The 15,310-nt window shown below is 33.6% G+C and overlaps 1 protein-coding gene across 3 annotated transcripts in view; it reads left to right on the top strand.

Annotated features, from left to right (window-relative positions):
* Positions 1–15,310, top strand: part of LOC143223608 (suppressor of lurcher protein 1-like) — a 300,734-nt gene that overhangs the window by 262,716 nt on the left and 22,708 nt on the right. For all 3 annotated transcript variants that reach the window (XM_076451775.1, XM_076451774.1, XM_076451776.1), the window contains 3 exons: positions 1,647–1,839; positions 7,688–7,878; positions 13,979–14,017. In XM_076451775.1, the coding sequence (XP_076307890.1) occupies positions 1,647–1,839; positions 7,688–7,878; positions 13,979–14,017 (423 nt within the window). The remainder of the gene's footprint in view (positions 1–1,646; positions 1,840–7,687; positions 7,879–13,978; positions 14,018–15,310) is intronic.

Below are 15,310 nucleotides of genomic sequence, written 5' to 3'. Positions count from 1 at the left end.
TCGTCCGTTGGTGCTAACCTCTAATTTATCATTACTGTTTCATAGTGGATATGTCGAGATTATTATTTGAAAACCTTGAAACTCAGTAGTTCCAGTTTACATTAGTCACACTTATTGGTAAAGAGAATGCAGGCCTGACTTGTTCTGGGAGATCGTAGAGAGTCTTAATCAATACTGTCTGTTTCCACTTTATATCGGAAACCTTTTTAATGTACAAGACTGTCATCTCACGAGTACTTTTAACAGAGCACCGTGTAACTGTTACATTTTCACCAAATTTATTCGTATATTCTGAAGAACTCTAACGGTTCCAGGCTAGCAAATACCTTATTAATATTTAGTTTTTAACATTTTATTTTAACACAAAATAATATAGATACAGCTTTGCTTTTTATGGAATTTCATAAAATTCTGAATTGTCCACGTGTGTATATATTGTACAAAACATACATGCTATTCGAAATTGCATTCTCTGCCTTATGCGTAACGTCTACACCGTTTTTTAAACAGATAACTAACCTTTTTCTTATCCGTCCATTCGTTTATGTAAATGACAGATTATTCTAAGTTAGATCCTTACCATGTTTGATGTTTCTTTAAACGTTTCATTTTTCATTAACCGATGGATACGAACAATCTGCACGTGGATTTTATCGTACGTCTAAATGAATCTTATTCTACGAACTTACCATAATACTATCTACTGAGTTTCCAGGAGAATTAATCTCAAATAAAAATCGGAGCCAATGTGCAACATCAAAATCATGACGGGCTTACTTGAAGGACAGCGGGAGGAAGATGTAAGGTCACCTTGCGGCAGCGAACTAAACCAAAACTCAATACATTTATGTTACTGTTACTCTAGGGTGGGACAGCCGTAAGTCTTCAAACTTACAACGCTAAAAATTAGGAGTTCGATTCTCCTCGGTGGACACAGCAGATGGCCCGATATGACTTTCATATGAGGAAACACAAGCACATGTTACTTTTGTATTATAAAGATATGAACAAAGTTTGTGGACTATTTTTTCTTAGTGTTAGCGATGAGGAAATAAAAAACAAAGAAAACTATGCAGTATTTGTATTGTTTTTACGCGCAGTTAAAGCTGTAAACATATAATATTTTGTTTGTTGTTGTTTTTCAAGTTTTTTACGCTCGCTTTTTATCAAACTTTACTAAATTCTCAAAAAACTCGCAATAATAATTCTATGAATTTTAACATAAGTTAGTTTTTATTACATCAGTTGTTCATAAAAAAATAATGCTATTATTAGTTGGAAAATGTTGTTGACAGTAATTTATAAACATCTGTTTAAATGTTTAGTTTAAACCTTTTCTTTGTTTAATTTCTTATTGTTGACAGTAATTTATAAACACCTGTTTAAATGTTTAGTTTAAACCTTTTCTTTGTTTAATTTCTTATTGTTGACAGTAATTTATAAACATCTGTTTAAATGTTTAGTTTAAACCTTTTCTTTGTTTAATTTCTTATTGTTGACAGTAATTTATAAACATCTGTTTAAATGCTTAGTTTAAACCTTTTCTTTGTTTAATTTCTTATTAGGACTCGTCTTTCACTTGATTCTACAAAACACGTTTTTATTAGATTTTTAACCAGTATTAAACACACTAACATTTCTTGCAGGTTTGTCCTGTGATATGTGGGTAACTAGTACTCTTTCTAAAAACGGAACATTTGCGAGCCCTAACTATCCTAACTTCTACCCAGCTGACATCCACTGTGTTTACCACTTTGCAGCTAGAGGCAAGGAAAGAGTCCAGATAATATTCACGGACTTCGATCTTCATGAAACAATACCTAGCAGAGTTAACAGGGAGTAAGTATAAGCACGCGCAGTTCTTAACACCGGTTAGCACAGAGCTATAGTATTATCTCACAGCTGTTTAGTGACACCTCATGAAATAAATGTATATAGTAAGAATCAGCCTTATTCGTAAAAACTCTGGTTACATACCAAACGTAATAAATTAGGTATGAAATTAACATTATCGAGATGTCCTAATTTGATTTTAAATTGTTCAGGAATGGCTCCTAAATATAAGTAGGTGTCTGGGTGTATCAATGTTAACGCAGTTTTGGATAGTTGATATTTGTTTTTGTTTACTTATAAAATTATTTCTAGATCTTACTCGCCTGTGAAGCGACACAAAACAAAGCTGTGGAAAATATTATTGTGTTCTGTGTATCAAAGAGTCCTCATTAGTGAAGCTCATATATCGTGTATGATTAGTTGTGTGAGCCCTCACTTCTAAAACTAATGTATCCTATATATTTGGTTGCGTGAAATTCGCAATAGTAAAACTAATATGTCCTGTATGATTGATTGTGTGAAGTTCTCATTATTAGAAACAATATATCCTGTATCATTGATTGTTTGAAGTTTTCATTATTAGAACCAACATATCCTGTATCATTGATTGTTTGAAGTTCTCATTATTGGAACCAATATATCCTGTATCATTGATTGTTTGAAGTTATCATTATTAGAACCAACATATCCTGTATCATTGATTGTTTGAAGTTCTCATTATTGGAACCAACATATCCTGTATCATTAATTGTGTGAAGCACTTATTATTAGAACTAATATATCCTGAATGACTGATTGTTTGAAGTTCTCATTATTAGAACCAACATATCCTGTATCATTGATTGTTTGAAGTTCTCATTATTGGAACCAACATATTCTGTATCATTGATTGTTTGAAGTTCTCATTATTGGAACCAACATATCCTGTATCATTGATTGTTTGAAGTTCTCATTATTGGAACCAACATATCCTGTATCATTGATTGTTTGAAGTTCTCATTATTGGAACCAACGTATCCTGTATCATTGATTGTTTGAAGTTCTCATTATTGGAACCAACATATCCTGTATCATTGATTGTTTGAAGTTCTCATTATTGGAACCAACATATCCTGTATCATTACTTGTGTGAAGCACTTATTATTAGAACTAATATATCCTGAATGACTGATTGTTTGAAGTTCTCATTATTAGAACCAACATATCCTGTATCATTGATTGTTTGAAGTTCTCATTATTAGAACCAACATATTCTGTATCATTGATTGTTTGAAGTTCTCATTATTGGAACCAACATATCCTGTATCATTGATTGTTTGAAGTTCTCATTATTGGAACCAACATATCCTGTATCATTGATTGTTTGAAGTTCTCATTATTGGAACCAACATATCCTGTATCATTGATTGTTTGAAGTTCTCATTATTGGAACCAACATATCCTGTATCATTACTTGTGTGAAGCACTTATTATTAGAACTAATATATCCTGAATGACTGATTGTTTGAAGTTCTCATTATTAGAACCAACATATCCTGTATCATTGATTGTTTGAAGTTCTCATTATTGGAACCAACATATCCTGTATCATTGATTGTTTGAAGTTGTCATTATTGGAACCAATATATCCTGTATCATTGATTGTTTGAAGTTCTCATTATTGGAACCAACATATCCTGTATCATTGATTGTTTGAAGTTCTCATTATTAGAACCAATATATCCTGTATCATTGATTGTTTGAAGTTCTCATTATTAGAACCAATATATCCTGTATCATTGATTGTTTGAAGTTCTCATTATCAGAACCAATATATCCTGTATCATTGATTGTTTGAAGTTGTCATTATTGGAACCAATATATCCTGTATCATTGATTGTTTGAAGTTTTCATTATTGGAACCTACATATCCTGTATCATTGATTGTTTGAAGTTCTCATTATTGGAACCAACATATCCTGTATCATTGATTGTTTGAAGTTCTCATTATTGGAACCAATATATCCTGTATCATTGATTGTTTGAAGTTCTCATTATTAGAACCAATATATCCTGTATCATTGATTGTTTGAAGTTCTCATTATCAGAACCAATATATCCTGTATCATTGATTGTTTGAAGTTCTCATTATTGGAACCAACATATCCTGTATCATTGATTGTTTGAAGTTCTCATTATTGGAACCAACATATCCTGTATCATTGATTGTTTGAAGTTCTCATTATTGGAACCAACATATCCTGTATCATTGATTGTTTGAAGTTCTCATTATTGGAACCAACATATCTTGTATCATTGATTGTTTGAAGTTCTCATTGTTGGAACCAACATATCCTGTATCATTGATTGTTTGAAGTTCTCATTATTAGAACCAATATATCCTGTATCATTGATTGTTTGAAGTTTTCATTATTGGAACCAACATATCCTGTATCATTGATTGTTTGAAGTACTCATTGTTAGAACTAATATAGCATGTATGTTTGGTTGTGTGAAGTCTACACTAGTAAAACTTCAACCAGAAGAAAGTAAGGTCAATACCAGAGCTACTTCAACAACAAACTCTTGTTTACCCTATCTGTGTTGTGCTGTGACCTTTTAAATTTACAAAGAGAAACGGACATACAGATATTAGATATAATCTCTTTGACTATTATATTATTACGTGTGTCCTGATTTAAAGTTTTTTGCAAAATGGACATATATCTATATCTAGTATGTCTTCAGGACTTTTCATAATTATTTCTTGTCCATTATTGGAAAATATATGTTTATGTTACTGTTCCCATACATGTATTCTATCTGATAGCGCTAACAGCATTTGTAGAACTGCGCCTATAAGCCTCACAAATCTATGCAATGTTTGAATATTTTACAACCACGTTTTGCCTGTGGTTTATGGCTCGAAATATCTTACTGCGCTATGCTACCTGAACAACGCATAGGTACACCTGATGTGAAGGTTTCATAAATAGAACCAATATATCCTGTATCATTGATTGTTTGAAGTTTTCATTGTTGGAACCAACATATCCTGTATCATTGATTGTTTGAAGTACTCATTATTAGAACCAATATATCCTGTATCATTGATTGTTTGAAGTTTTCATTGTTGGAACCAACATATCCTGTATCATTGATTGTTTGAAGTACTCATTGTTAGAACTGATATATCATGTATGTTTGGTTGTGTGAAGTCTACACTAGTAAAACTTCAACCAGAAGAAAGTAAGGTCAATACTTGAGCTACTTCAACAACAAACTCTTGTTTACCCTATCTGTGTTGTGCTGTGACCTTATAAATTTACAAAGAGAAACGGACATACAGATATTAGATATAATCTCTTTGACTATTATATTATTACGTGTGTCCTGATTTAAAGATTTTTGCAAAATGGACATATATCTATATCTAGTATGTCTTCAGGACTTTTTCATAATTATTTCTTCTCTATTGAAAATATATGTTTATGTTACTGTTCCCATACACGTGTTCTATCTGATAGCGCTAACAGCATTTGTAGAACTGCGCCTATAAGCCTCACAAATCTATACAATGTTTGAATAATTTACAACCACATTTTGACTGTTTGCCTGTGGTTTATGGCTCGAAATATCTTACTGCGCTATGCTACCTGAACAACGCATAGGTACACCTGATGTGAAGGGTTTCATAAATAGATGGAAGAGTGCTTGGCCTGTGCTAAAAAGATACAATTAAAAATGGCTCCTGGTGGGCAAACTTTGGGTTTGTGTGCTTACCATTCTAATATCAACAATAACAATTTACACAATACTTAGGATGGCATTCTTTTTCATAGGCTAAAAAAAAAATTCTATTCCGTGAATTCATAGTTCGCACCCCGTTTTAGCAAAAAACACGCTCTGTATTTGGGCTATGAGTGAGCTATAATAGTAACAGTCAAGTCCTATAATTTGCTTAGACAAGAGTATCCCAAGAGTTGGCGGCGGGTGGTGTTGACTAGCTTCCTTCCCTTCTGTCTACCAGTTAAAAACTAGGAACAGAAGATAGTTCTTGAAAAACAAAAATAGAACTGTAGTTTGAAGATTTAATATAACCCAGTGCATAAACGATGTGATTATGTTTCGTACGCGAAATTTTGAAACAATCAAAATAAAGAAATTAGGGCCCGGCATGGCCAAGCGTGTTAAAGCGTGCGACTCGTAATCTGAGAGCCACGGGTTCGAATCCCGGTCGCACCAAACATGCTCGCCCTTTCAGCCACTGGGGGCGTTATAATGTGACAGTCAATCCCACTATTCGTTGGTAAAAGAGTAGCCCAAGAGTTGGCGGTGGGTGGTGATGACTAGCTGCCTTTCCTCTAGTCTTACACTTAACATAAGTTAAAGATTAAATTTGGTAAAAATCTAATGAAAACTTTACAAGTCATGTCGTCGTCCTTCATCGTAACATTAACTTTTAGCCAACATTCACCAACTGCTTCTTGGGGGACACTCAATCTTTGTACTAAATTTCATCAAAATCAAATAGAAGGTTTTTGAATTACACTGCTCACATACACAATGGTAAAAACGGTACACGATTCGTCAAGTATTAGTATCACATGTTGAGAAATAGCAAATAAATTATTTGACGATTGGAGACGCCCTATTCTTGGTCATATATTTAAGGTCCATATAAGATTATGAGTTTTTCTCGTCACTGACTGTAGTAATAAAAATAAAACTGTTTATTCTTTCAATTTAATATTAAACAGAAATTGTAAATACTTTAGAGCGTGTTTTTATATTATGTATTTTATGGCGTAAATACACATCTTTTACAAAATGGCGAAGCTTCATTATAAGTAATAACACTTATTTTTTTGTTTAGAAATACGCGCAAAACTACATGAGGGCTTCTTGCGTTAAGTGTCCCTAATTTATCAGTAAAGAACAAGAGGGAAAGTAGCAAGTCATCATCACCCACCGCCAATTCTTCAGCTACTCTTTTATTACTTGATAGTTTGAGTGACCGTCACATTATAACGTCCCCTCGAACAAGTTTGTTGAGACGGAGATTCAAACCAGAGATCCTCAGATTGCGAGTCGAGTGCCCTAATTACTTGGCCATGCTGAGCCTGTTACGTTTGTCTGTAGTATTGCTTGTCTGTTTGTTTTTGTATTTTGTGCAAAGCTACTCGAGGGCTATCTGCGCTAGCCATCCCTAATTTAGCTGTGTAAGGCTAGAGGGAAGGCAGCTAGTCATCACCACCTACCGCCAACTCTTGGACTACTCTTTTACCAACGAATAGTGGGATTGATTGTAACATTATAACGCCTCCAGAGCTGAAAGGACGAGTCTGTTTTGGTGCAACCAGGAATCGAACTTGCAGCCTTCGGATTACGAGTCGAACGCCTTAACACATTTGGCCATCCCGGGCCGAGATTAGTATTAAGCCTATTATATTTTTAATCATTACATTACTTATCTAGTCGCTTATATATGACCAATATGGTGTAGTTGGAATACTATTTTCATACAAATATTTGTTTTTAAAATTCTTAGCAACCTAGATAAAATTTATAATGTATATAAATACGATGAGCCTAATACTCGCACCTTATGAAAAGTATAATTATTTTGTTTATTGTTCGCTTTGCATTATTACTATTTCTAAAAGTAGTGTTAACTAAAAACGAACTAACCAAGGAAAATAGCAAACAAAATTAATCAGTTTTCTTCCAGTTATTTGTTAGCTATTTAGTGGCCAAAAAATAATTGCAGTAAAAATTGTATAATATTTTAGAAAGTACAATTCAGACTCTTTAACAAGACACTAAAATATTTCAGATTAATTATATTCTTGGCTGTTTATGTTTTCATTGTTAGCTGTGAAGGTGTTGATGTACTCCAGGTGTTCATCAAGGTCAAAGGTCAAATGGAAAAGATTAAAACCTTTTGCGGAAAAACCTTTCCACATCAGCTCATGTCCAATGGCCCTTCAATGGTTCTAGAATTCCATACAAACAAGGGTTCTACGAGTTCTAAAGGATTTCAAGCTATTTACCAATTTGTGTCCGGTAGGTAGCGCTCTATGTAATAATGACAACAAAGTGCTTGAAAATAACATGTTTTTCAATTCCAGGATTTTTAAGGGATGATTTTTTTCGTAAAAACTTGTAATCATGGCTTTTTTTTATAAAGTTCCCTTTCTTTAAAAAAAATTCAAACAATACTGATGTGTATATTTATCAAACCACAAAATTTAACGTGCCTTTAATCCATGTCTTATCTATCATGAGGTAACCCTAATTGCGATGAAAGGCAATGTTCTTGTGTATGAACAAGTATCTCTAATGTGAAATTCGATGCGAAAGGAATTTATAACCTGTACTAAATAAGTTATTTTCCTTACTTCATTAAAACGTTTCCATAAAAAAATAAACAATTCTCATTAAAAACTGTTTGTGTTTTTTGTTTCGCTTCTTAATTTAGCGCAGTATATTAAACCGAAACCTGCTTTAATCAATATACTTTTAGTATGTAGCTGTTATCAAAGAAACGCATCATCTACTCGAATATAGAGGATAAGATGCTTGGATTTACATTCACTATGATAAATGTGAGAAAAAATTGAATTTGCTACGCGTTAAACACGTATTAAAATATAAGAAGTGTATCTGTGCCTTTTGCATCAAAAAGATGCTTGTTTGGTTATCTAACAATATCCCAAACCTGGGCTTTGTATCATCCACTATTTAGTGTGTGAGCAAAATACATAGACAACAATGGAAATTAACCTTGTAAATGTTTTGTTTGTCTGTGTTGTATTTAAGGATTCAGTTTGTGTTCGAGAGTATTTCTGTGTGTTACCCTTTCAGTTTGTTATAATACATATAAAAAACGTATATCATAAGTCATCAAGTTACAGTGATGGGACATGGGTTATTACTGAATGGAAACTGATTTCGAAGTAGTTCTACAGGCTGCAACCTAACATCATTATTTTCCTGTTTTTGTTGCTAAGTGCACCGTCGCTGTTTTGATGTCAATTTAAACAAATAAAAGAATAAACAGAATAATTCTACAATTGCTGCTGATCTCCGTATTACAATTTAACTTTCAAGCACAATATTTCGAACTATACGCCACCCCTTCCAGATGGCTTAGTGGAAATTTCAATGACTTATAATGTTAAAATTCGAGTTTCGATACCTGCTGCGACAAGAGCATAGATAATTAACTAAGCAGCTTTGCTCTTGACAACAAACTAGTGTGTGTGTGTGTATTTTCTTATAGGAAAGCCACATCGAGCTATCTGCTGAGTCCACCGAGGAAAGTCAACAAACAAACTAATTCACTCACTAAATTATCTATGCCACAAATCGCTTTCTAGTTGTTTATTTAGTTGATTACATAGCTCCTAGTGACGCAAAACTTAAACAAAATACCATTATTATTTCAGTTACTTCAATATATTTTACGTATAAAATGAGTTATTTCATCCACTCGTTTTTGGTCACTTATCTGCATTGACGTAGTAATAGGCAAAAACATAAACAGTAAACTGTATAAAAAAGAAGTCTGTAATTTTAGAGTTAATTATACAAGGAAATGTTTAAATCAGTTTCAAAATATATTCATTTCTATTAATATCCAGTTATTTAGTCACCCCTCCCCTGGTGTCATATTGGTTATTGCATAATAAATCGGTGTATTGACATTGTACGTTATATCACGTTTGATTTAAGACACCTGTTGTTCAAAGAACAAGAACTGGTCTTTTCGGTTTAATAACAGTATCAAGTGTTGACACTTCATTAATTCAGTTATAAGGGGGGATCCAATGGAAGTTTTGAAACTCTTATGGTACTTCTATTTTAGTGCTGTGGAGTTCGTATGTTGGGGACTTAAGTGAGTTTTTTACGTTGTGGACTTATGTAAAGTTTGTATATTGAGGACAGAAGTAAGATTTGTATGTTGGGGACTTATGTAAGGTTTTTATATTGGGGACTTAAGTAAGGTTTGAACGTTGGGAACTTATGTAACATTTGTATGCTTGTGACTTATATAACTTTTTTGTGTTGGGTACTAACTAAAGTTTGTTCTTTAGGGATATAATAAGGTTTATACATTCCATATGTTCCTGAAGTGTTCTTCTCACGTATAACTTCTACCAGATAACGTTAAGTAATGGTGTCTGACATAAAAAGGACAGGCTTTGTTTATTTATCCTGAAAACTGTAAGTGTTATCAACATCAATATATTTAATATCAAGTTGTCCAGAAATAAATGTCGGAATTCTCACGATGACACTTAGAAGCTGAATACTGAGTAACTTATCGTTGGTTGGTTGATTTAATTCAACGTTTGTCGCTGAAAAGGTGTCTTAGTTGTCTGCTGTTCCAGCTCTACTCCGAGTACGTTTGGCAACACACAAAACACCATGGACAAGAAGGATTTCGTCTGAATTTCAACCAGGCATTTGGCCATGGATCTGTTACTGAACGTACAGTTCAGCGTTGGTTCCAAAGATTTTGACATGGAGATGAAAGTCTTGAAGACCACGAAGTTCATGGAAGGAAGCCATTCTTAGATGAAAATATATTAAGGGAAGCAGTTGAAACAGATCCTCGCACAACTATGTGACCTTGCAGAAAAGCTAGGTACAAGCAAATCAACCATTGCCAACCACCTGAGTACAACTGGAAAGATGAAAATGTTGGATAAGAGAGTCTTGCATGAGCTGACTAAAGATAAAAAAATTCAGCTTTATGAGACTTGTCAAAGTTGACGCTCCAAAAATTGAACGAATTGGGAATCGAGGTTCTGCCTCATCCATCTTATTCCTTAGACCTTTTCCCCACAGATTTTCATTTTTCAAGCACTTTGACAACTTTTTGAACAATAAAAGCTTTCAAAACCAGGTAGCTGCAGAATAAGCTTTCAGGGAGTTTATTGACTATAGAAACTCTGATTTCTACAACAAGGGCATAAACAGCATCGTTACATGTTGGCAAGTGTTGAAGCAAATGGAGCTTACTTTGATGAAAGCATATTTTACAACACTAGTTTATACTTTTCCAAACTTCGCATTTCAAAAACGACATTTTGTTCTGGACAATTTAATAGTAAACTAACAGAAACTGGGACACGCAAATATGTAAATATACAGATACATATTAGATATAACTTAAGGTTGCTAACTGTCACTTTATACGATGTTAGTGAGCAGCTAAAGCTGCGCAGAGTGTTAATTTGTTTAAATTGTTCAACTCTTGTTATATGCACTTAAAGCAAGTCCACTCAAGCGAACAGCACAGAAATTACGAGTTGCTAAATTATGTTTCATCGAATATTTTACTTCAGTAATTCTAAAATATTAAAATATGTTAGATTTCTGAAAATCACATAAAACTGGTTATAATGTTCCCCGCTGGTACAGCGGTAAGTCTACGGATTTATGACGCTAAAATCAGGAGTTCGATTCCCCTCGGTGAACTCAGCAGATAACCTGATGTGGCTTTGCTATAAGAAAACACGCAGGCTGTTCACAATGCGCCTCAAACAATGTTTTTTTTATACAATTATAGCTGGTAAGAACATTCTGATATGAACAAATAGGCCCGGCATGGACAAGTGTGTTAAGGCGTTCGACTCGTAATCTGAGGGTCGCGGGTTCGAATCCCCGTCGCACCAAACATGCTCGCCCTTTCAGCCGTGGGGGCGTTATAATGCAACGGTCAATCCCACTATTCGTTGGTAAAAGAGTAGCCCAAGAGTTTGCGGTGGGTGGTGATGAATACCTGCCCTCTCTCTAGTCTTACACTGCTAAATTAGGGACGGCTAGCGCAGATAGCCCTCGAGTAGCTTTGCGCGAAATTCAAAACAAACAATGAACAAATATTCTCCTGAATATTTAGTTTTATATTTATGTTCTAATTCATGAAACACGTGGTAACGTGATAACATTGAATCACATTAATTATACTCCAAGGTTTACGAATAAATTTAAATAAACTTGGCTATTTTAAGACTATTTTTCTGTTTGTAACGTCGTAAATCACTCCAGTTGGAATCGGAAACCGTGAAAAACAGTTAAAAGAAAACGATTATAAAAGCAGGTTAAAACGTGTTTATCTTCCGATAAAACACGTTATCGTAACTTTGCTATTATTTACTATTATATCTTTTTCACAATATTATGTTCTTTACCATTAGCATGGAGTGCGTTTGTTTTGTACGCAGGATAATCTTAAAATTGTGTAAGTAGTTCTTTAGTATTATAAAACTTTATTCTGTTCTCTACCATTAGCGTAGAGAGTGTTTGTTTTATATACAGGATAATCCTAAAACGGGCTAATCTTTAAAAAAACATGTGCGTAATTCCTGAGTAACATTAAACTTTCGTCACATTAAAAATTGCTCGAACAAATCAGTTAATTTAACAGCCATCTTTAAGAAGAGTACATAACATAGTTGAAACATATTTACACACTACATAGATAGACGTAATTATAAATTAACATTTTGCTGTGGCGAAACAAGTGTTCTATTCAGATATATTAAAAAAATCCATTTAAACTATTAAATATTTGTTCATTCATAAAATAAAAGTATTATTATTGATTCGTTCTCCCCAGCGGTTTAGCGGTGAGTCTCTGCGTTTGTGACGTTAAAATTCGGTTTTCGATACACATCACGGACAGAGTACAAATAGTCCATTACAACCGTACTGATTTGTTATAGGTTTGAACTACTGAAACTAATCTTTTCTCTATACGTGAAAAAAAAACACCTTCACTCACCCACCCCCATTGGTTCAGCAGGAGGTCTTAAAGCTCATAATACTAAACCTGGTTTTGATACGCATGCTCGGTACAGAGCAAGAATTGTGTTGTTTTGTGCTAAAAAAAGGAAGATATCAAAGTTACTTTCTTGTATATATATTGATAACACTTAAATGTGTTGTTGCACAGTTTCTTGAGATTTCTCAGAAGTTATAAACAACCACTGACCGATATAAATAAGTAATACCAACTCTCATTTCTGATCAATTTGTTTTTAAGAAGCCAGGATAATTTTCGTCTCTATCTCCCTGAGTTTCAGAACTACTTTTCCTTGTAGGAAGTATTGGCATTAAAGTGTTTATTCTAAGGTGAATTATTGTACGGTGTTAGTAAGAATGAAAAAATCCAAAAAGTGTTGTGTTGACCTCTTGACATAAACATTGTGATTGTAACATTTGTGATATTTGATACATAATATAAATATTAGATTAATGTTGCATAAACCCGTAAAATAATATCAATACGTATGACTTTCACATCAAATAGGTTTATTGAGAACAAAATCAATTTATTCATATAAAAAGAGATCAAAAATGTTAAAATGTGAACAGATTTTGTGAAAGTTAATATATGATTATCAAGCCAACCACGTCCGCAGTGAGATTAGTTTTGGTTCATTAAGATTGTTTGTAAGTAATAAGGAAATTTTGTTTTAAAAATCGTCGTTCTATGTGTCTTTGTTATACTTGTTGGATTTGTAATCTTTATTAACCTGTTCAGTGCCGTAGACGAGATAACTCGTCCAAGCCGATCGGTAACACAGTGCCACGGACGAGTTAATTCGTTCTTAATAATACCTAACTTCGACGCTAGATGTCAGCACTATACACGCATTTGACCAACTTATAAATTGTTTCACTTTCGATCAAAAATGGCGTATCGAAAAATGTTACAAGATGAAGAAGCATTAGAGTTGTATTGTAGCAGCTGAAATACTTGGCAGTCAACAGGTTAATGTTTGCTAAACAGTAATTTTAATAAATGTTACATTTCTTAGTAAGAATTAGGAAGCTAACTACATGTTTATCTGATTATCCAGACTTACTAATCGTGCCTTCTTGTCTTATATTTTTTATATATTGTTCTAGTTACGCTAGTGTCTATTAAATCTTTATATGTTTAGGCTAAGGTTGTTTCATGTAGTTGATTTAAGTTTAGATAAAATATGATAATTTGAAATACTTCACATCTTTGATTTAAGAAGACTTTTTTTCTAGTTGATAATGAACTATTTTTACCGAGTAAATAAAGTATTTTTTCAAGAAATAAATAACAAAATAAGTAACAATTATTTAGAGTAACGTTTTGTTTTGTTTTTGCTTTTGCGAGATTTTGGAATCAAAGAAGGATCCCAGGACCCCCAATCAGGTAAAAACAAAATCCATTTTTAATTGTATATTTTATTATTATAGAAAAAAAATTATCTTAGTCTCCAGTGGGCCAGCGGTAAGGGTGGGGGCTTATAACGCTAAAAATTTACGTTTCGATACACTTTTGTTGGCTTGGTTTGTTGCGAATTTCGCGCAAAGCTACACGAGTGGTATCTGGGCTAACCGTCCAAAATTTAACAGTATTAGACTAAAGGAAAGACAGCTAGTTATCACCACTCACCGCCAATTCTTGAGCTAATCTTTTACCAACGAATAATGGAACTGACTGTCATATTATAACTCCCCCATGGCTAAAAAGACTAGCATGTTTGGTGTGACGGGGATTCGAACTGGCGACCCTCGGATTGCGAGTCGAGCGCTTTAACCATGGTTGTGGGTGGTGATGATTAGCTGTCTTCCGTCTAGTCTTACACTGCTAAATTAGGGACGGCTAGCGTAGATGGGCCTCGTGTAGCTTTGCGCGAAATTCAAAACAAACCAGTATATTCGCCATAAGTTTAATTGTTTTACGTCCTATCAGAATTTTCTTTTACCTCCTATTATAAGTACCTCGTGTCTAGATACATTTTACTTACACAAACATACGCGTTGTCGTTGTACATATACATTTTGCGTATACATGTTTCTTTTCCTTCAGACTTTGAAATATAAAAGCAACAACATACATCTCGAGATTTTAAATCAAATCTCTGTGTCCCAGTTAAACGTATATATACATACATATATATAAAGTAAGAAGAAGTGTGGATTCATTGAACCATGAATGAAGTAAGAAAGTGACAAACGGGGTTTGAAGCTTATCGAACGTTTCTTTTCTTTCGATATCCTACTATGTTCTCTATCGTTGAATTTAATGTATAGAATTTCAACTTAAAGTGAGGACTGCACTGGGAATTTCAGAGATAAACTTACCCTTTTGACTTTAGAATTGCGTGTGTCCTATTAACAACGGAGTTCTATCTTGCTGGTTTCGGGTAATGTATGGGAGTTTTGTATGTAAACAAAACCTTCTGAGCGACATATCTTGAGAACTTTTTTTTGTTGTTTCATTTCCGTAATACAACAACCACGTGAATATTTTAAACTACCATAGGAGGAAATTCTTCTTCGTAAAAAGCCTGACTCGTGAAATTCCATGCGTTTTCTTCTTCAATAGAACAGGTTTAAACTATGCGCGAATGTTTAAGACGATTTATTTGAAGAATTACAGTGAAATTTCCCCTTTTGTAGCATCGGGAGTTTTAAGACGCAAACAAATATTTGCAGCTGT

This window comes from Tachypleus tridentatus, chromosome 8, assembly GCF_004210375.1.
Source record: "Tachypleus tridentatus isolate NWPU-2018 chromosome 8, ASM421037v1, whole genome shotgun sequence".
NCBI lineage: Eukaryota > Metazoa > Arthropoda > Merostomata > Xiphosura > Limulidae > Tachypleus > Tachypleus tridentatus.
The sequence above is the reverse complement of the archived record's forward strand: the minus strand, read 5'-3'. Positions and strand labels throughout refer to the sequence as shown.